The sequence below is a fragment of the Chelonoidis abingdonii genome, chromosome 6 (genome assembly GCF_003597395.2).
Source record: "Chelonoidis abingdonii isolate Lonesome George chromosome 6, CheloAbing_2.0, whole genome shotgun sequence".
Taxonomy (NCBI): Eukaryota; Metazoa; Chordata; order Testudines; family Testudinidae; genus Chelonoidis; species Chelonoidis abingdonii.
This window is the reverse complement of record NC_133774.1, coordinates 102,671,244-102,692,750: the sequence shown is the minus strand read 5'-3', so window position 1 is coordinate 102,692,750 and position 21,507 is coordinate 102,671,244. Positions and strand designations below refer to the sequence as shown.

At 36.8% G+C, this 21,507-nt stretch overlaps 1 protein-coding gene across 1 annotated transcript in view; it reads left to right on the top strand.

The window, feature by feature from the left end:
* LOC116830805 (guanine nucleotide-binding protein G(q) subunit alpha) overlaps positions 1-21,507 on the top strand; it is a 225,718-nt gene that overhangs the window by 168,485 nt on the left and 35,726 nt on the right. The window contains exon 5 of the mRNA XM_075067498.1: positions 5,291-5,420. Within this exon, the coding sequence (XP_074923599.1) occupies positions 5,291-5,420 (130 nt within the window). The remainder of the gene's footprint in view (positions 1-5,290; positions 5,421-21,507) is intronic.

Below are 21,507 nucleotides of genomic sequence, written 5' to 3'. Positions count from 1 at the left end.
GTGTTGAATTGTGACATTTATTTTTGTTTTCATTGAACGATCATACAGCAGCAACTTGTAGCACTTCCAACTTCAAACACGACATTCCTGCTTGTTTTGATGATCTTCTGATTTTTATTGTTGAACACCAAATGAATCGACTATAATTATGATAAACATGTTGTTATGGTTTGAAAATAAACAGATGCTGTTGGATGTGTGATATCAGATGAACATAGCTGATTAACTTGTAACAATTTTTATCTGTTGATGATATTCGATTTGTCTTTGCGACATGTATTCATCAAGATTACACGAATATCCATTTACCATTAATAAGGATGAATACAAAGTGTAGTTTTGATGACTGATATCAGTTTGTTTGGCTTTTGTGTTATTGTGATAATTAATTTGTCTGTTGTTGAAATTTTGAATTTGATTGATGATTGTTCGAGAATTAAAATAGTTGATACTAAATTATGATTGAATTTTATGTAACAGTGTCAACATTAACAGCATATAATAATCTTAATAATTAAATGTTCTAATTTGTGTGTTGTTTGTGCTGCTAATAGTTGTACTGATGTTTTTAATACAACTTGACTAATAGTAAAATACATATCGATGTTTGTTTGAATGTGATTGATTTATCCTATTGATTGTTTTTGTTTGTTGTGATCGGATTTTGTGTTGAATGTGTGCAAGCTCCTAATCATGTATGATATGTGTGAATACATCAAATGATTTAAAATATTTATAACTACATCTGAATGTGACTGAATCAAATGCAATATTCATTATTTTTAATAAAGGTATTTGTGGAACTAATTTGTATTCCTTTTTATCAACACTGTGTTGTGTCGTGATTGTTCTTTCTTCCTAAAGAAATACAATGGGTGCTGTTGTTGTTGTGACTGGTTTTGTTTTGTATTTTGAATGTTTGTGTGAACTATTGGAACCAATTAATCGTAGATAATTAATAGTTGTTGAATACATGTGCAATACTATAATAAGTCCAGAATTTAGATGTTAGTATATAATATGCTGAAGTCAGATTGGGTGTCGTGATGATTCGATGTTTGATTACTTTTTCTAATATGATTTATTTGTGGATGATTATTGTCTTTGTGAGAATAAAACAAAGTACAAATGTGATGATGTTCGTACTTGATGTAATTGTTTGAACTTGAAAACATCGTTATGATGATACTTTGAACTATTGAACAATGGATGATGTGATTGTATAAGATATCAGCATGATTAGCGAAGTGTAGAAATTATGTGTGTTGGTTCGTTTGTATGATTTGAAATAGACAAACTAATAGTAAACATTGTGTTATTGCTTTGATTGAACGTACTGGTTTATATAGGAGAATAAGATAATAAAACGTGATTGGATGATTTAATTTGACCTTTATCTGTTAGAAAAAAATTGCCTATGTAGGACATTAAATTGATTACATCGATATAAAGATAAAACAATAGTCTCTTAGAAATCTTATTAAACAATACTCCAATGAATCTTTATGACTGACTGGCCTGAAATTTTGAGCGATTTTCCGTCTGTTTATTGTTTGTGAAAGATTTTGTAGATTTTGAATGTTGATTATCCTTATTAACATGATCTAATATTGGTTGAATGGTGGCAGAAATGCTAATAATAAATTAATATATAATAGTTATTTTTGTGATGAATGATTGAGTGTAAAAGTATATGAATGTGCTGATAATTTTTCTTTTGAAAATGTTAATGTGAAATTATACTGATATTTATTTGCTTAGTTTGTATATAATAGATACAATATTATGTTATAATTATGATTGCTAATGATGAACAAAGTATATATATTTATACAATGTGATCTTGCTATTATGATTTTTGATTTTTGGTGCTGTTGTTTTTGGGTCTTGCATATTTATTAATAATTTAGTCTTGCATTATGATGATGATTATGTAATCAGTAAAAGATGAATTTTACAACCATTAACAATAATGAATTGTGACTGTTTGTGTATGATTTCAGATTTAGTGTAATATTTAATATCTTATTTTCATAATTTTTTGGTGAGTTGAGGGATTTTGTTGTTGATGGAATGAAGGATATAGTTGGGTGACTGGATGGTGGTGGGGGTGGAGGGGGGGGGGCTGGGGGGGAGGTTGTGTGAAGAGGAGGAGGGGGGGGAGGTGAGGATGGAGGGGGGGAGGTTATGAGAAGGGGTGTGGAGACGGGGTGGATTGGTGTGATGTGATTTTTGAAGCCGTTGGATGGGGTGTTGACTGGTGTTGGCGTTAAGTGTGTAGTTTTTTTTATGTAGTATAATAAAAAAGGTGTATCAGCCATAATATCATACATGAAATTCTTATATTTCTACAATATGCTTTTCAAATCATTGTATATATTGTTGTGTGTTTGGAATAAATTTGAAATGAAATAAAGATTGGTGAGTGGTGTTGGTTTGGTTGGATGTGTGGGAGGTGTAATTGTTGTGGGTGGTGGTGGGGGGGCTGGTGGGGGGTTTGTGTGTGGTGTGTTGATTGGGGAGTGTGCTATTTTTTTTTGTGGTCTTGTGTGTGGGTTTTTTATTTTTTTGTACAAAACATATATCAATCATAATTTGATACATCCAAATATAACAATTTTAAGCAAAGATAATGATACTAGCAATGTATAAACAATAATATGAAAGCATCTCAATATTCAAGAGCATTTTAAATGACATACGCAATAAATAAATAAAAATTTGAATCCGCGCGGGGTATAAACTTCTAGAAACATTACAAAAAAAACAGATAAATCGAATACAATGGTATTGTCATTATGAAAGACAACAAATATTAAGGTTCATAATAAATGATTCTGCATACTTATTGTTGGATGGAAGTTTTTGAACTGATTTTATTTTTTAACCATGTAATAACTGATTTGTATTGTGTGAGCATAGATATGAGATACTACCATTTTGGTTTGTGAATGGGCTGTTTTATTCTCTGATGGTGGTTGATGTTTTGTTTATGATTTATGAACTTAATGTGTATTTTGCTTGTTTGTCGTGTTTTGTTGTTATTGGTGATTAATGCGTGCTGTGTTGTGGTTGATCATATGAACAAAGTTTTTTTTGTGAGTTTGTGTTGAAATATAGAAAAGATAGTTAGACAATATAAAATAAAAATCTTGAGTTGAAGTTTATAGTGGTGAAGTATCTTGATGTGATTGTTTGTACTTTGGTGGTTGTTGAGAATTCGTTGTGTTTTATTGTTAATGGTGAATATTCAAATTGAATTATTTAACCATGATTATTTGATTGTTGTGGAAAGGAATCAAATAATGATTAGAGCATACCTACCACAAATTGAAATAATTATAAATGATACGAAGCTAATAGTGCTTGTGATGGTTATTTGAATGATGTTTTGATCTTACATAAGATAATTTATTATGTGCTTATATATAGATATTAATTGTAAGAAATTATATAAGCTAATATAAAGAATCATGTCTTATGTGCATTGAAATACAGATAATAATCACATATACAAATAATAAAGGTGTGGGAGGGTGTGGTGGGGGCGGTGTGGAATGTGGTGATTTGATGATTCTTGTGATTTTATTCTGGCTGGAATGTGGAATGATGCTTTTTTTTATAGGGATTATGAATTTTTTAGTAACTCATGTATTATAATATTAGATGTTACATAATCTATGATTGATTACATTTAAAGGTTCTGATTATCAAATTGTTTTTGATGCTTGTTAGAATAGATTTAAAATCAAAGATAACTTTTTTGATTATTTGATGATATTTATATAATATGATTGTTCGTACATGAATGTAACATCAATACTAAACTAAATTATACTAAAAATTTAATTGATGAATTTATTGAAAATAGCTATGTCTGATTGTTTAAATAAGAAATTTGACATCAGTCATAACAGATTCATTGCATCTAATGAATGTCTTGAAGCTATTTAAAGTAAAACTTTAAGAGGGCCTTAACTTTTAATGAGTAGTTCACCATATTTGCAAGATTACTTTTACTTCATACCAAATCATTTTACACACCAGTTCATTCAGTGCCCTGCTTGTCACTTAAAGAATATTATAATACTTAGTGCCTAGCAACTTAACATATAAGTGAAGAGTTTTGGGTATAATAATTTAATTATCGGTGCGAGAACTTGCCTGCAAAGGCTGAGATTGAGTTGAGGCCCTTGGAATCAGGATGATGAATCAAGCTTACAACTCTGAAAGCTTGATTTTATGTTAGTGCCCAGAGATTTTTTAAGCATCGATGTTCATTGTTTTCAGTAGGAATACTCAATACCTTGTATGATTTTCACTACTACTCCTCCATAGCTGTGTCACCAAGTGCTAAAGCTTTTAAATGAATACAGAATAATGGGGTGTTGCAATTACAAATTCAAAATGCAAAAAGAGGACATTTATGCTATCATACCAGATTTCAGTCTGTTATATGCTTGTTCCGTCATATTCTTCATGTGACTAAAGTGTAATAGGAATAGTATAATTTTTTTCTGATTGTATTTAATTATTTTTAATTATAACATTGTGTCATTTTTAAGAAAACTGAAGGAATGGATGAACCCCTATCCACCACATATAAAGGACTAACTTCTGTTCTTGGCAGAAATTGAAAAAACATTTTAGGCACTTTCAATAAAACATGTTTTTCAAATTTTATGTTGATTCTAAGTTTACTTATGTGTCATATGCTCACTTATCCCATCCAAAAGATTAAATAGTATTTCTCACTAGATCATCTGTCCCCCAATATATATTGATTTGTTATCTTTTGAAAATTATTTGCTACTTGCAAAATATATCTTGTAATTATATGGAAAAAATACAAAAACTATTTCAGTTACAGTCGTTTTTACTTTGGCTACAAACTGCTTTACCGTAGGCTCTGCATGCCTGTTTCTGCTAAATCTATGGGGCTGAGTCCTGCAAGCACTCCCCAAGTGGTGCTCAGAATTACTTCAATGAGATTTCTGCATGCAGAGCACTTGAGAGGTTGAAGCTCATAATCATTAAAATCTATAAGCCATGTCAGGCTTAAAAAGGAAACATGGCAACCTGCCTCCCACACAACACATATTCTGTTGATTTTTAAATATTAAGGAAATGGCTGCTAACAAAAAAAGGGATTTTTTTTTTTTTTTTGGTTTCCACCCAAATTGTTCATTACCTACATTGCTGAATTTGATGCTCCATAAGTGGATGTACATTGATTTTTATTAGGCTTTGTTTTCCCCTGGAATTGATGTGGATTTTGTTAACCTTGCAGAATGGTGGATGTAGGAGGCCAACGATCAGAAAGAAGAAAATGGATACATTGCTTTGAAAATGTCACATCTATCATGTTTCTAGTAGCCCTTAGTGAATATGATCAAGTACTTGTGGAGTCAGACAATGAGGTAAGCACTGACTGAAAGCACTCTCTTGAGCATTGCAATTGATTGAAACCTGAGCTCCTGGTTTGGTGAACTATGGAGAGCTGTGTTTTTCACATGATTATTTGGGAATTATGTAGGGGAGCCTCGAAAGGAATAGAATGAAAGAAATAATACTTAGTACTTACCAGTTCATTTTAAGGTAGCTAGCTGTTCTGTCAGGGTCTCTGAGCAGATTGGTATGTCCAGTCCCAAATGTTTTCCATGTGGCTACCAGCAGTATCGTACAACTACAGTTTGCAAAAGCAACAGTAATGCAGAGATCAAAAGGCTGATCTTCAAATGCTATTGTACGAATGATCTTTGGAGCCAAGCAGTTTTTTGCTGCAGTAGAATCTAGTTGATTACAAAGAAATTATTTATGGTAGGTATTTGTGCAGCTAGAGTTTCTAATGGAGCCCTACAGGTAGGGTCTGTAAGGTTGGAGTGATTACAAGGATATTACATTTCAGATATTACATTTCATGGAATGCAAAATGAAATGCCTCGATGATGGCATTTGCTAGCTGTTTTTGAAATTGTAAATCCAGATCCTAAAGTACTGGGAGAGGCTGACAGCTTCATTTCAATATTTCTCAGCATAGCATTTATGCTGGGTTATATTTTCTCTTGCAGCTTTTACCATGAGAAAAAGCAAAAAGTAGAAAATGGTGTAGTACCAAACTCATTGGCAGAATTAGCTTTTTATGATTTTGACAGATAATATCAATGTTTATTTTTCAGCACTTTGTTCTTTTATTATCTATTTTAAATTTCAGAGTTGCAGGAAATTATGTGGGAGGCTGAGAAATTAATTATTTTATGACAGTAAATGTTGAGATTCAAAAAATCAAAACTTTATAACCATTAAAACACAAATTATTAATGTCACATGTCAGAATATTACAGCTGTCAATTAATCGCAGTTAACTCACACAATTAACTAAAAAAAATCGCAATAAAAAAATTGCAATTTTAATCACTCTGTTAAACAATAGAATACCAATTGAAGTTTATTACAGATTTTGGATGTTTTTCTACATTTTCATATATATATATTATCTATATATATTGTATTCTGTGTCTGTAATTGAAATCAAAGCGTATATTATTTTTATTACAAATATTTCAACTGTAAAAATGATAAAAAGAAGAAATAGTATTTTTAATTCTCCTTTACAAGTACACCTCTGCCCCGAAATGCAGCCAATATAAACGAATTACGGCATATAACGTGGTTTAAAGCAGCGCTCCGGGGGTGGGTGTGGGGTACGGAGCTGCATGGTCCAGTGGATCAAAGCAAGTTCAATAACGCGGTTCACCTATAACGTGGGCTAAGATTTTTTGGCTCTGAGGACAGCGTTATATCGGGCGGTGAGGTTTACTGTAATTAATCTCTTTGCTGTGAAGTGCACTTATGAATGTAGAGTTTCTTGTTGTTATAACTACTCTCAAAAACAAAACATGTAAATTTTAGAGCCTATAAGATCCACTACGTCCTACTTCCTTCAGCAATGACAAACAGGTTTGGTTTACATTTAAAGGAGATAATGCTGCCTCTCTTCTTAATTTACACGTGTGCACCAGAAATGAGAACAGCATTTGCATGGACTTTTGTAGCCGGGCATTGCAAGGCATTTATGTGCAAGATACTGCTAAAATCTTTGTATGCCCTTTGCTTTAGTCCACCATTCCAGAGAGGACATGCTTCCTTGTGATCGATGTCGTTTAAAAAAAAATGCGTAATAAATTTTGGAACTGAACTCCTTGGGAAGAAGTGGATGATCCCCTGCTCTTGTTTTTACTGCATTCGCCATATATTTCATGTTACAGCAATTCGGGCTGATAGCCAGCACATGTGTTCATTTAAGCACACTTCTTCACTGCGATTTTTGACAAAATGCAAAGAAGGTACCAATGTGAGATTTCTAAAGATAGCTACAGCACTGGACCAAGGTTCAGATCTGAAGTGCCTTCAAATCCTGACAGGGATTGTGGGTGTGAGCATGCTTTCGGAAGTCTTAAAGCAGCAACACTTCAATGCTGGAAACTACAGAACAGGAGCCACCCAAAAGAAATCACTTCTGCTGTGCTGATATCGACTCAGATAATGAAAATGAACATGTATCGCGTCCACACTTCCTTTGGATTGTTACCAAGCAGAATCGAGTTCATCAGATATTGCGCATGTCTCAGTTAAATGTGGTTTGAACTGAAGCATGTGAAATCTGGCATGTAAATATCTTGCGACGACCGGGCTGCACAGTGCCAGTGAAGAACACCTATTCTCATTGTTCAGGTGACATTGTATAACAAGAGAGCGGCTGCCATTATCTCCTGGCATAATTAACAAACTTGTTCATGAGCGACTGGATCTGAACAAGAAGTAGGGACACGTGCTTCTAAAATTAGAAGTAAGACTTGCAGTCTAAATTCTACATTGTTTTATTTTTCTGAATGCAGGTTTTTTTAGTACTATGATTCACATTTGTAAGTTCAGGCTTTCATAAAGATTGCACTGCCAGTATTTTTATTAGTAAATTGAAAATCTATTTTTTTGGTACCAGTTGCAATACTTGTAATCAAAATAAAGACAAGTGATTACTGTCACACTTTGTATTCTGCGTTATACTGAATAGATAATTTGACAATTGTAAAAAAATGCAAAATATTTTTAAATTTGAATGGTATTCTATTTTGTTTAACAGTTACAATAATTGTGATTAATTTTTTTAATCTCTGACAGCCCTACAAAATAAAAACTTTCCTTAAATAAGCCAGCGTTTTTCTTACTCTCTTCTGTAAATTTCAATTATTATTCAATAGAAAAATGTTTTTTGTTGGTTGCATCTTGTATGTGTGAAATCAGTTTACCAACATTGTCCATGAAAATCGGAATCCTTCGAAGCCCTCATTATAAAGGATGGAGTCAGAGGCAAAACACACGATAGTTAATTTACAGTTACCACATATGTTAGCTGAATACTTTGTGTCAATTTTTCGAGTTAATAAGATATTTAACGTCTTGAAATTTCCTTTTTTTAAAAAACAGAAACTGTTTCAGTACCCTTGACAAAACCGTACGGGTGTCTCCAATCTGTTCTAGCCCAGTCTTTTTTCATTTAGGTCATTCATAATTGAAAATCAGCCAAACAATATTAAACGATGACTGCATAGATGTAAGTTTCATCACTTCAGGAATGATAGAGTAACAAAATAAGTCTGTATCCTCACAGGCTCCCTTATGCTGTTACTGTGACTCTTTTCAGGTTAGTTCTTAATAAAGGTCCAATTTCAAGAGCTGAGCAAGAGGCCTGTGATTCGCTCCCTTTTTTTTTTTTTTTTTTTTTTTTTTTTAAAGAAAAACTTCGTGTTACATCAGCAGCTAAAAGTACATCCCTAATTAAACAGACGTCTTTTCAATTGCATTCGCTTGGTATGACTCAGACATTTAATTACCACATATTGAATACTGTGTTGTCATTCCCACTTCAAAAAGATATATTTTGGAAATTGAAAAGCAACAAATCATTAGGAATATGAACAGTTCCATTATGAGGAGAGATATAATAAGACAGGATTTTTCGTTTGGAAAGAGACGGCTAAAGTGGGGATATGATTGAGTCGTCTATAAATCCATAACTGGTGTAGAGGAAAGTAAATAAGAGTGTTATTATTTCTCCTTACGTATAACACAGCTAGTGGTCACCAAATGAATTTAATAGGCAGCAGGTTTAAAACAAACAAAACAAAGTATTTCTTCACACAACATAGAGTCAACTTGTGGAACTCTTTGCCAGAAGATGCAGTGAAGGTCAAGACTATAACAGGGTTCAAAAAAGAACTAGATAAATTCATGGAGGATAGGTCCAGCAATAGCTACTAGCCAGGATGGGCAAGGATAATGTCCCTAGCCTCTGTTTGACAGAAGCTGGGAATGGGTGACAGGGAGTGGGACACTTGATGATCACCTGTTCTGTTGATTCCCTCTGAAGCACCTGGCATTGGCCACTGTCGAAAGACAGGATACTGGGCTAGATGGACCTTTGGTCTGATCCAGTATGACTGTTCTTATGTTCACAAAATGTTCATATCAGTGAAGGACTGGAATAGACTGACGTACTACAGTAGATACATCTTTTCATTCTGTTTATAATCAAAGTTTATATTCCTTTATCTAGGCTTCACGTCAGCATATTTTTATTTTATTTCACAAAATATGTGCATTATAGTAATTATTTTTTATCGGTGTAATGCTCTGAATTAGACTACTGTACCAGCAATATTTTGCTTTCACCAAAGTCCAAATATGGGACAAAGAGCCAAAATTAAGGGCACAATAAAAATAATAAGAAAGCTTAAAGCATTAAATTCACCATATTTCAGGTGACACACACAGCACCCTATATACTTCTCAAAACCATTGTAAGCCCTTAACATGGTGCATAAATGGTGCATATTACATATGTGGTCTCTGAGCCCAAAATATATTGGGTTCATTTCTTCATTATAGCGAACATTTTTTTAAAACCTCACTTTCATGGTCCTGCATCTGTGATATAAATAATTTATTGTACTAACATTCAGATAATACCAGTTTTAATGTGGGATGATGATACATAGGTTCTAAACTAAGGACTGTCCTTCACAGTGAGGGCTAGTTCATAATGAATGAAAGCTTCTGTCTTCAGAGAACAAAGCATAACTGAAGTTAGTTTGGGCAGTAGAGGGAGGCTGGATGCAAAGTCTGTTATGACCCTCACTACAATTCACATATGTAAAGTGTATTTCTAACCTAGTTTATATGCAGTAATATATAATATTGCATTCACAGTTAATTATTAAGAAAAAAATCTTAAAATGAGTTGATACATTTTCATGTTAGCCTGCCTTATGTGAGCTTGGTCTGATAACTAAGGATATTGAACCATTCAGATAAAACAAGAGTCAACCAAAACTTGGCCCTTTACTCAAACCAAGCCTAAAATGTTTTTGACTCATAAAAACATTTGTTTACCTTTTGGTTTCTGTTTCTTCTCTGCATTGTCCTCTTGCAGCCATGAACTAGACACTGAAGTATCAATAGGGAGCTATTCTCAAAGCATTTTCATGACACAGTTGAAACCAAAAAGCACTGGAAATCACATAGAGAAAAGCAAATTATGACAGATATACATCCTGATTGCAAGGATACTTTTCATATTAAACATCTAAAACTTTGAATGGCTATCCAAACTGAACTTCCCAACTTTTTGAGATTTGCTCCTCACCACTATATGTTTATTCTTTTAAAAGCAAATGGAAAGTTGAAACTGTTTAATACAAACTGATAATTAAGGTTGATTGACCTTGCGTAGCTAGAGACTAACATGCAGAACCAGCTTTAAGTTGGCATTTCCTGAAAAGGACTTTCTCTCCAGGAATAACTGCAGAAAAAAGTGGATGCCTTCCTCAGTTGAAGAGGGATCTGTTTTGTTCACAAGGTTGTTGTACTCGCAGAGGAAGTACACAAAGGGAAGTACTCCCATAGAGAATGAAAACCTAGGCTCAGAGGACCAAGGACATTCTGTCTAGACCTGTTGTTCCTGAAGATTTCTCCTCTGCATCCTATCCACATCAGACAGGATTACATCATTGCTGTAGTACCAGGGACAGACCAAGAAAGAGACCGCTTTCCTATTCAGTGGGCAGAGAAAAGGCTTCAGAAATCTCTGTACTCCCTTCATTTTTTGGGTTGCCATAGTCTCCAAGCAAACTGGACTCCTATTATGAATTTAGGGTATAGAGCCTCAGAAGGTGTATATTAGCATAGTGCTATTGATCTCGGTGACACTGTGCTGATTTACACCAGCTGAAGATACCTCACTTTAGGCATCTAAGTTTGAAAATTTTGTCCTGTGTTTTAAAAGGCAATTACATGCCTGAGGCCTCTAATTAAATCATCATTTCCCCTGTGGAACCTTCAGCCTGATCCACAGAACCCTCTGTCAAGGTTACCTTTGAGTCACTGCGCTATAATTCTCTACATTAACTAAGACAGAGTTTGTTATGGATACCACTTCAGTCCATAGAATAGGAGTGGCTTGTTGCTTTAGTCTGCATCCCTCCCTAGCTATTCCACATAGGGAAGGTGGGCCTGTATGCTCACCCTAATTTTCTCTTAAAGCCTTCTGTGGAGATCTTCTTCCTCAGCTCATGGCCCAAACCGCTGGCTAGGTAGGAAGTCCTGTGGAATTCCTGAGATGTCCAAAGGGCTATCAAAATTTACCTTTCCCAGAGAGAGGGGTTTGGAAAATCTAGGTCACTATTCTTCCTTCTTGAGAGGTTTTGGGAGGAAGAAGTATCCTCTAGAGATGTCCTCTCCTGATGGATCTGGTGTTACATCAAAGTCTTGTATTAGATAGATCAAGTAGCTCTCTTAATCTGCATGCCTTTGCAATTAGAGCAGTCATTATTTCTGCAGTGGAATTGTGGAATTCCACAGTGGAATCCCCACAACGTTGTGCTCCATTCATGTCAACTGAAATCCTTATGTGATATGCTCTGAAAGGAGAGGAATAGTCTGACTCACCTTCCAAGCATCCTCCTACCTCCGCTTGTCTTTCTCACACGTCTCCTTTCACTTCTCCCTAATCTCTTATTGACTGTTGTCACCCCTGCCTTTTCCAGACAGACCCAATCTGTACTGGGACCAGCCACATCTCAGAAAAACAAATTTCTCTTGACTGCAAATTTTTTTTCCTAGAGGTGGCAATTCCAGGAGAGAAACCCACCAAAGTATCTGTAAGATGTGGAGCTTAGGCTGAGGCCTTGGCTACACTCACACTTTACGGCGCTGCAAGTTTCGCGCTCAGGGATGTGAAAAAACACCCCCCTGAGCGGTGCAAGATACAGCGCTATAAAGCGTCGGTGTAATCAGGGTGGCAGCGCTGGGAGCACGGCTCCCAGCGCTGCACGCTGCATCCGTAAAGGATGTGGTTTACATGCAGCGCTGGGAGAGCTCTCTCCCAGTGCTGCCGCTCTGACCACACTCACACTTCAAAGCACTGCCGCGGCAGCGCTCCCGCAACGTTGCCGCGGCAGCGCTTAGAAATTTGAAGTGTAGCCATACCCTGAGAGAGAGGGATTTTCAGAAGTGCTTACGTGATTTAGGAGCACTACACCCGTTAACAATCAATGGGACTTGAGCTTCTAAATCTTCCCTATAGGTACAAAGTGTAGTGAGTATTGTGTAGACTAACCTATTTCTGTTTTGGAAATTCTTACCTGGGGAATGCTGCTGGAGGTTCAGGAGGAAATGTAGGCATTAGAAAACTTGAAGCAGACAAGGAGGGCGCATCTATTGTCTGTACTCATGTTGCCATATCATGGAAATTAATTGTACATAAGAGAAACAAAAGGCTCTTGGGAAGCAGTTTTGCCAAAAATTTTATTTGAAGTAAAAAATCTTTTGTTTGTTGATGTCAGTATGTTGCTGTGGGAAGGTTTGGCTTTTGCAAATACAGTTCTTGTCATTGAGCAGTAAATTTTCAGCATAGACCGGGGGATTTTAGCCAAGCAGCACATGTGTACCACATTCAATTTTTACTTTTCAGTCTCAAATGTTTCTTGTCCATTTTCATTCATATCTCAGAGACTTATTGTTAAGTATAATACCTTTGATTTCAACTTTGGCAAAGCTGAGTGATGTAATGGAAAATGTTTTTTCATTCTAATTGGAGATCAGTCACTATAAGCAAAAACATCTCTTGATCCAGACAGTTATAATAGCTTCTAGTCTTGAATTTATTTCAATCCTTGATTTTTGTGTAATAATACTTTATTTATAAAACTTCTGACTTTTCAAGGTTTCTCTTTAAAAACATTTTATGAAGGTATAAAGCTGCAAAATTCCTAGGTGTCCTGAAGACTGGTTTGCCTCTCCCCCCCTAAAGTATTTACTATGCACATTAACACCAATGAAAATAAACTGCTGGAACTTCTTATTTTTCACTTTGAAATTTGATGTTCATGACTTCAGTTCAAACTAGGCTTTCTGGGTCCAACTTCTGTATTCTATGCATATATATGTATTCTGGCAGCCTTCGGCCTGTATTCTTGCAGATCTGGAACTAATTCAGTATGGCTTAGAACTAAACTAAACACTAGTTTGGGTGAGCTTAGTTTTGCCCTTCAGTGAGCTGCATTTGCCCTCACCCGCACTGACACTATTATATGGATAGATGTTGGTGAGATATCAAAGTGCTGCTCCATTCACTCCCATCCCCAGCTTTTCCCCAACATTCCAGTCCTGGAGAGTGTAAGATAAGTGTGTTTTTCTCACACCAGTAAAGTGTAGTTTATTTGAATGTGGGTGTGGGGACAATAAGCTTTCCTGTCACATGGCACTCTTCTAACATTAAACAAAATACTAAGAAGTGTATAATGTTTGTTCCTCATTTTAATTTAAAGTCTAAGGTGATGTTTTGCAATGAGGACCTCTTTACCTAATCTGCCAATGCCTCTGCAGTTGCAGAGATGTCCAGACACAGCTTGAATTGAGGATTGAACGGTGGAGCCAGCATAGTGGGCATACATTCTTTGTAGACTGCTGAACCCAGCTCTGTGAAGTTCCCTATGGACAGGTGACTGTTGGCAGTGGGGCTGAGGAAGGAGCATGACAAAGCCATTTTCACCATGGAGAGTGGCATGGGAGATGTAGGAGTTACTTCATCCTCAAGCTGGCTTGTTGGGATGGATTCTGTCCTACTCATGGAGAAGCTCAATGCACAGCTAAGCCAAATAATAACGGGGAGTAGCTGGCTAAGCAGCAATGTTGCTGAAAAAGATGTGAGGTTTATAGTGAATCACAAATGGAATGTAAGACAGCAATGTGATGCAGTTGTGAAAAAGGCTAATATAAATCTGCCGTGTATTAAGGAGGAGTGTCACATTTAAGACACGAGAGGTAATTGTCCCATTCCACTTAGCACTGGTGAGCCCTCAGCTGAAGTATTGTGTCCAGTTTTGGGTGCCACGCTTTAAGAAAGATGTAGACAATGTAGAGAGAGTCCAGAGGAGAGAAACAAAAATGATAAAAGATTTAGAAAACCTGACCTCTGAGGAAAGGTTAAAAAACTGGGTATGATTGGTTGTGAGACAAGAAGACTCAGGTGGACCTGATAAACAATCTTCAGATTTGTTAAGGAGTGTTACAGAGAGGACAGCAATCAGTTGTTCTCCATGTCCACCAAAGGTAGGATAAATATTAATTAGCTTAATCTGCAGCAAGGGAGATTTAGATTAGATATTAGGGAAAAGGTTCTAAATATATGGATAGTTAAATACTGGAATACGCTCCCAAGGGAGGTTATGGAATCGCTGTCACTGAAGGTAAGAACATAAGAATAGCCATACTAGGTCAGACCAGTGGTCCACCTGGCCCAGTTTCCTGTCTTCTGACAACGGCCAATGTCAGATGCTTCAGAAGGAATGAATAGAATGGGGAGTCCATTCCCTATCATCCAGTCCTAGCTTCTTAACAGTCAGAGGCTTAGGGACACCCAGAGCATAGGGTTGCATCCCTGACCCATCTTGGCTAATAGCCATTGAAGGATCTATCCTCCATGAACTTTTCTAATCCTGTTTTGAACCTAGTTATACTTTTGGCCTTCACAGCATCCCCTGGTTTTTAAGAACAGGTTGTACAAACACCAGTCAGGGATGGTCAAGGTATACTGGATCCTAACTCAGTGCTGGGGAGGGGGCTTGACATGACGACTTCTCAAAGTCCCATCCAGCCCTACATCTCTGTGATTCTAGGTTTCTAAGAAGACAGGATTTAGAATTTGGGCCAAAACCTGTTAAAAGTTAAAATAGATTTGTGTAACTTAAGTGTGCCACAAAGTCATTAAACAAAGGAAATCCTGTATATTTTAAACTAGAGATTGGGACAGGTGCATTAGCACAGATCTAAATAATACAGTGTTGAGATGTTAAGAGTAACCTTGGTTTGTTTTTAATGTATTTGTTATTGATTTGCCCCACACACCTCAAAAATAAGGGGAGAGGAAAAAAGAACAAAAAAGTAAAGGAACAGAAAGGGAGGGAAGGAGAGCGGGGAGGGGAAAGAAGGGCAACATCTTGGTTTACATTGACTAGGAATTAAAAAAATTTCTAGAAAATCAGACCAAATCTTTTTGAATTTTGCTGAGGTCTGTCTTGTTAGCTGTCAGGTCAGCCAAGCTGCTGTCCTGTGGAGGCAGCCTGCTCTTCCATCTAAGCAATTTGAGTAATTTTGGATGTGGGAAAACCTTTGACCATATAACCACTGTTCTTAGCTAAAATTCTCCAGAGTCTTTCAAGAGCTCTTCTGGGATCAGGCCAGTGATGATGCCTCTGATAATTTGTAATCCGTGTTGAGTAATTAGCAATACATGGCTTCTTCTCCACTGTGTGAACCTGTGTGACTGTTTTACATACGTAGTGGTATCCTGCTGTATGCAGTTTTGCCCTGTTTAATTCTGATGCCAAGATACTGTGGTGGTGGACACTTCACTTTGGAAATGCATAGGCCAGTTATCTATCTCAGACAAAATGTTTCTACAAGTGTTAATTAAAACAAATTTGTAGAAGTGCCCTGAATTCATCATTAAGCTTGCAAATTTATACTGACAAAAGTCAAGAAATTTAGTAATATGACCTTGTGCGTAGGTGGATTGGATTGCTGTTTAAGCTGTTTCTACGGTTGTCTAATATAATGATAATATGGCTAAGTTAACATTGTCCTGGAGAAACTTAGCCCAGATCATTGGCTTTGAACGAGAAGCATGCATTGCAAAGGGAAAAAGGGAGAGCTCTAAGTCACCTTGCATTCCCCTAGTCCTGGGTTATCTCTGTGCTGGGCCAGTTGCCATCGTATTTTAGAGGAGCATCAGGGCTGCTCTAACTTGTGTTGATGACCAGTAGTCCAAGAGGGCCATTGGGGATTTCAGGGACCTAAGCAATCCACAGCCATGTGCTTTACAGCAGTAGCCAGGAGAAGACTGGCATAGAAGCTGTCGTGCTGACTCTAAACCACTGGAGAATCCTCCTGCACAATGGTGATCCTCAGATAGCCAGTATTGCTGGCTTGAGGGCCATTTTCCCTGGGGTAGTACAAGAACAGCATTAGACTCTTTATTTTCTGAATATTCTGTCTTTTTTGCATTTAAATTTTCAAACTTAACAATGCATTAACATAAATTTGATTGGGTTTTATTTTATTAGCAAAGGGGTTAACATTTTTACTTTGTGTGTCTACAGTCAATTTTGTGTTTTTCTTTATATTTCTCAGTTTTTTTCTGTATGAGTTTACTTCATATGTATCAGTGCCTACATGCATGTGTATGCTTCTACCTGGAAAGCAGCTCTCTTGGGTGATTAATAGATAAGGGACAGTGAAGGATTTTGCAAGCACAGAATATGCTTTTAAATCATATCAAGCTTTCTTTAAAAAATTAGCAATGTAGATATTTCTTATTGAGGACTACGTACATGTAAAGTTTCAGTTTTAAAACAATGTGATTTGTGAATTATTCAAGCACAAAATGTCCCTGATTTCTTTTGTTTTTACATGTGAACCTTGTTTCTCCCATGCTTGGACAACTCAATAACCAACTGAATGTTTTTTTTTTCCACTCACTATCAAAAAATAAACTCACCTTTGAGCTGAGAACAGGCATGACAGATTTCACCCAAAAGGAAAAATGTTGAGAGAAAGGGAGAATCAAATGTCCAAAAGGCCTTATCTAGAGCATCTGTGGTACTATGATACAGTATAATCCTCCTTTGATCTCTCTGTCTCTTAATCAAATTAAGAGATCTGCCTCAACATTTTACCAATTCTCTGTTGCTCCAGTTTGCACTGTTTTCATGGCCTGATTAAACAGTGTGATTTTTGTAAGATGGCCTAATTTTTTTTCTAGTTAATCCGCTGAACGATATTGTCTAAAAACTTTTTATTTTTTGTTTGTACTGTGCTTTTACAAAGAAGGAAATGCTTGCTTCTCAGTTGTGAATAGCTGCTTTCCGTAATCTTGCTTTCGTGTATGAACAACAGTATACGGGAGTTACATAACTCAGTCTATCAACATTTAAGTATACCAATCCTGTATCATTATGAAACTGAGGGCTTTTAATACTTCTGTGTTTTTTCCAGTGCAGTTCATGATATAATGTACATTTTCCTGATGTAAATCTGTCGGTTTTGTTGTCTAGTTTATTGTCTAGTTGTCAGATGAGGACACAGTTAGTTTATGTGTTACTTAGGGTATGTCTACACTACCCGCTGGATCAGCGGGTAGCGATCGGTTTATCAGGGATCGATATATCGCGTCTCTTCTAGACGCGATATTTCGATCCCCAAACGTGCTCCTGTTGACTCCGGAACTCCACCAGAGCGAGCAGCGGTAGCGGAGTCGACAGGGGGAGCCGCAGCCATTGATCCCGCGCTGTGAGGATGGGAGTTAAGTCGAAATAAGATACTTCGACTTCAGCTATGCTATTCACGTAGCTGAAGTTGCATATCTTGCATCGACCCCCACACTCTAGTGTAGACCAGGCCCTGGTGTCATTCCTATGGGCTTTGGCCTTATATGGGACTGAGTTGGGCAGAGTCTGTGTAGGGCTGTTGTATTAATCACAAGGATCAAAAGAGTTTAAGGTGTTATAAACTCTTTCAGTGCCCAGTATAAATATAATGATATAAAGAGGTCTGTATTTTTTTTCCTACAGAGACCTTGGTATTCTTGATTTCTTGGCAAACACCCAAAACATTTATTTTAAAGTTCAATATTTATTGATCAAACACAAGGGAAAACAAGAAACTGGAACAAGCATTTATACTGAAACTGAGACATTATGCATAACAAACTTAATCAAAACCTTTAAAGTGTCTCTTCTTTTGGAGGCAAAATATCAGAGTTTTATTTTCAGAACTATCTTTCTTTGATATTTAAGGAAAGGGTTCATTTTACTTTCAGTTTTCATGTGTAAAGGGCCTGTTTCTAACAGACAGTCACAAGGTGAAGGAGAAAGTGGATAGAAAAGGTGGAGAAAATACAGCTTTTGCTTTTGTCTTTGGAAGACTGGACAGCTGGTCAGTCACAAATGGATGCTTTGGCTGGCAAGCTGACCACAGCACCAGTTGCTTCTGCCTGGTTCATATTCTGGTCAGGAACATCAACTTGTTGAGTCTTTTCTTCTTAAACAGGGAAGGATTGTGGTCCTCTCATCTCACTGCGCTGATGCAGTGAAGTGCAGTGATTGAGGATTTGATGGGAAGTCGAGAGAGTAAGAGCGAGGATAGGAGGAAGGAATTGAGAGGAAAAGCAACACAAAAGGAAGGGAATAGAACAGAATCTTATGTTCCTTTGCAGTGCTGGCAATTAGATATCCCCACTGATGGGCTAAGGACTGGATGTCATAAAGATATGATAACTTTCAGGACTCACAAATGAAAAAAATGTTTTATGAACAAGTCTGGTCTACTCTTTCTACCTTGGGATCAGGGAAGATGAGACAAAATGAGGTGAACTGGTATGCAAGATGGAACAAGCATGCAGTGCATTTTTTTTTCAAAGTTTCTTTTTAAGAAACCCAAAAAGGGGAAAAGTGGGTGTCATAGTTCATCCTCACTATTTTGTCCACCAGTTAAGCCTAATATCTGACATACCAATTTTGGTTCATTCACTTCTGGTTGCATATCGCCTGTTTTTTTCCAAGCATAATTTCAACACAGTTTTTGAATCATATCAGCAGGACCTTTTTGTTTCGGCTAATCCAGTTTCTCTGTCTGGTTTTCTTGCACCTGTTTATAACATTTAATTATTGAAAACAACTTGACCTATTTTCCATTGTTAACTTTTTGCCTGCTTGGAAATTTATAGACATTTTAAGAACTTGCACATACTTTTTACATTTGAGCTTAGAATTGGAGTACATTTTTAGTTGCATTAATCACAACAAGACTTGGTCTTCAAGGGCCCCAGAGGCATTCTGAAGAGGAAAGTGCTGCGTAGGGAATTAGAACAGCCTTAGCTATTACTGACACTCAAAGCTTGCAATTAGACACCCGCGCTTAGCCTGTGCCAGCTGACTTGGCTCGTGGGGCTTGGTCTAATGGGCTGTTTAACTGTGGTATAGACATTTGGGATCAGGCTGCAGCCTGAGCTCTGGCCACTTGCCCATTTCACAGAGTTCTGGAACCTGGGCTCCAGACCAAACCCAAATATCTACACTGCAATTAAGCAACCCCTTAGCACTGGCCAGCTGTGGGTTTTCGATTGCAGTGTAGGTGTACCCTCAGTGACAGTAGCCAGTGAGGCTATTTTGATTTGGATAGGGTTCATAAAATTGCAGCCTGTTAATGAGGAATGTTTTCTACTTGAAGAAAAGTATTAACAGATGCCAGACTGCACCTTAATTATGACTCAACTAGCAGTCCTCACTTACCTCTGACCTACTGTCATCTCTCCTTGTTAAGTTTCAGAGTGGTAGCCATGTTAGTCTGTGTCAGCACAAAGAACGAGGAGTACTAACATGAAAAAATGGGTGTTGCCATACCAACTGTAACGAGACTAATCAATTAAGGTGGGCTGTTATCAGCAGGAGAAAAAAACTTTTGTAGTGATAATCAGCATTGCCCATTTCAAACAGTTGACAAGAAGGTGTGAGTAACAGTAGGGGAAAAATTAGCTTGGGGAAATAGTTTTTACACCTCTACCCTGATACAACGTGACTCAATATAACACGAATTCGGATATAATGCAGTAAAGCAGCACTCCAGAGAGGCGGGGCTGCGGCGGATCAAAGCAAGTTCAATATAATGCGGTTTCACCTATAACACGGTAAGATATTTTGGCTCCCGAGGACAGCGTTATATCGGGGTAGAGGTGTACTTTGTGTAATGACCCATCCACTCCCAGCCTTTATTCAAGCCTGATTTAATGGTGTCCAGTTTGCAAATTAATTCCAGTTCTGCAGTTTCTCTTTGGAGTCTGTGTTTGAAGTTTTTTTGTTGGAGAATTGCGACTTTTAGGTCTGTAATTGAGTGACCACCTTACTTGGTTAGTCTCGTGAGAGTTGGTATGGCAACACCCATTTTTTCATGTTCTCTGTGTGTGTATATATATCTTCTTACTGTATTTTCCACTGCATGCATCCAATGAAGGGGGTTTTAGCCCACGAAAGCTAATGCCCAAATAAATGTGTTAGTCTCTAAGGTGCCACAAGTACTCCTCGTTCTCCCTGTTATGTATTGTGTCTAGCTTGTGCAGTCAAGCATCCTATTATACATAATATATAGAAGAGAAAACTATGCATATCTTGTCTTCTTTTTCAAACATGGGATAAAATCTAGCAACGTTTAGCAGAGTTGAATTTCTATTGCTTTCTTAAATACCCATAGAAAAGAGGAGGAAGGAAGGAGACATTTAAAATTCCAAATTCTGCTGGTCAGTACAACAGCAGTTTCTCTAGATTCACTGGTATGAATGAGAGCAAAATTTGACCCAGAGAATATAATATACTAATCACAGCATTAGTATTACAAATTAAATAAAATTCCATTAATTGTATATGCTATAACGGACTGGGTGTGTTCATGTGTTTATATATATACACACGCACACACACACACAGGGAGGTGGATATTTATCGTACACATATACCACTTTACTTACCCTCTCCCACTACCAAATTTTTCCCTGATTTTTGTAACATTCCAAAAGTCTGAGTGGCTTCACACAGCTGCAGTTTAAAAAACAAAACAAAAAAGCCTGCCAGACAAATGTTTTCTCTTTATTCTCACAATTGTGGAATTTTTACTGGAAAAATTATTCTTGCTCAGATCCCAAGATAGGTTAGATTCAGTCCTGGGCAAGTTGCAACTTTCTTATGCCTACAGATCTTTAAGGTTTGCTATCTTATAGCCCAGTAGGGCTAGAAATATAAGCTTGTATGCTATTTGGTAGAGGAAATTACCAAATTCCCAATAAGAACTGGCAATCACTTACAGTCTTGGAAGAGCCTGAGAGATCAAATTTTATATAAT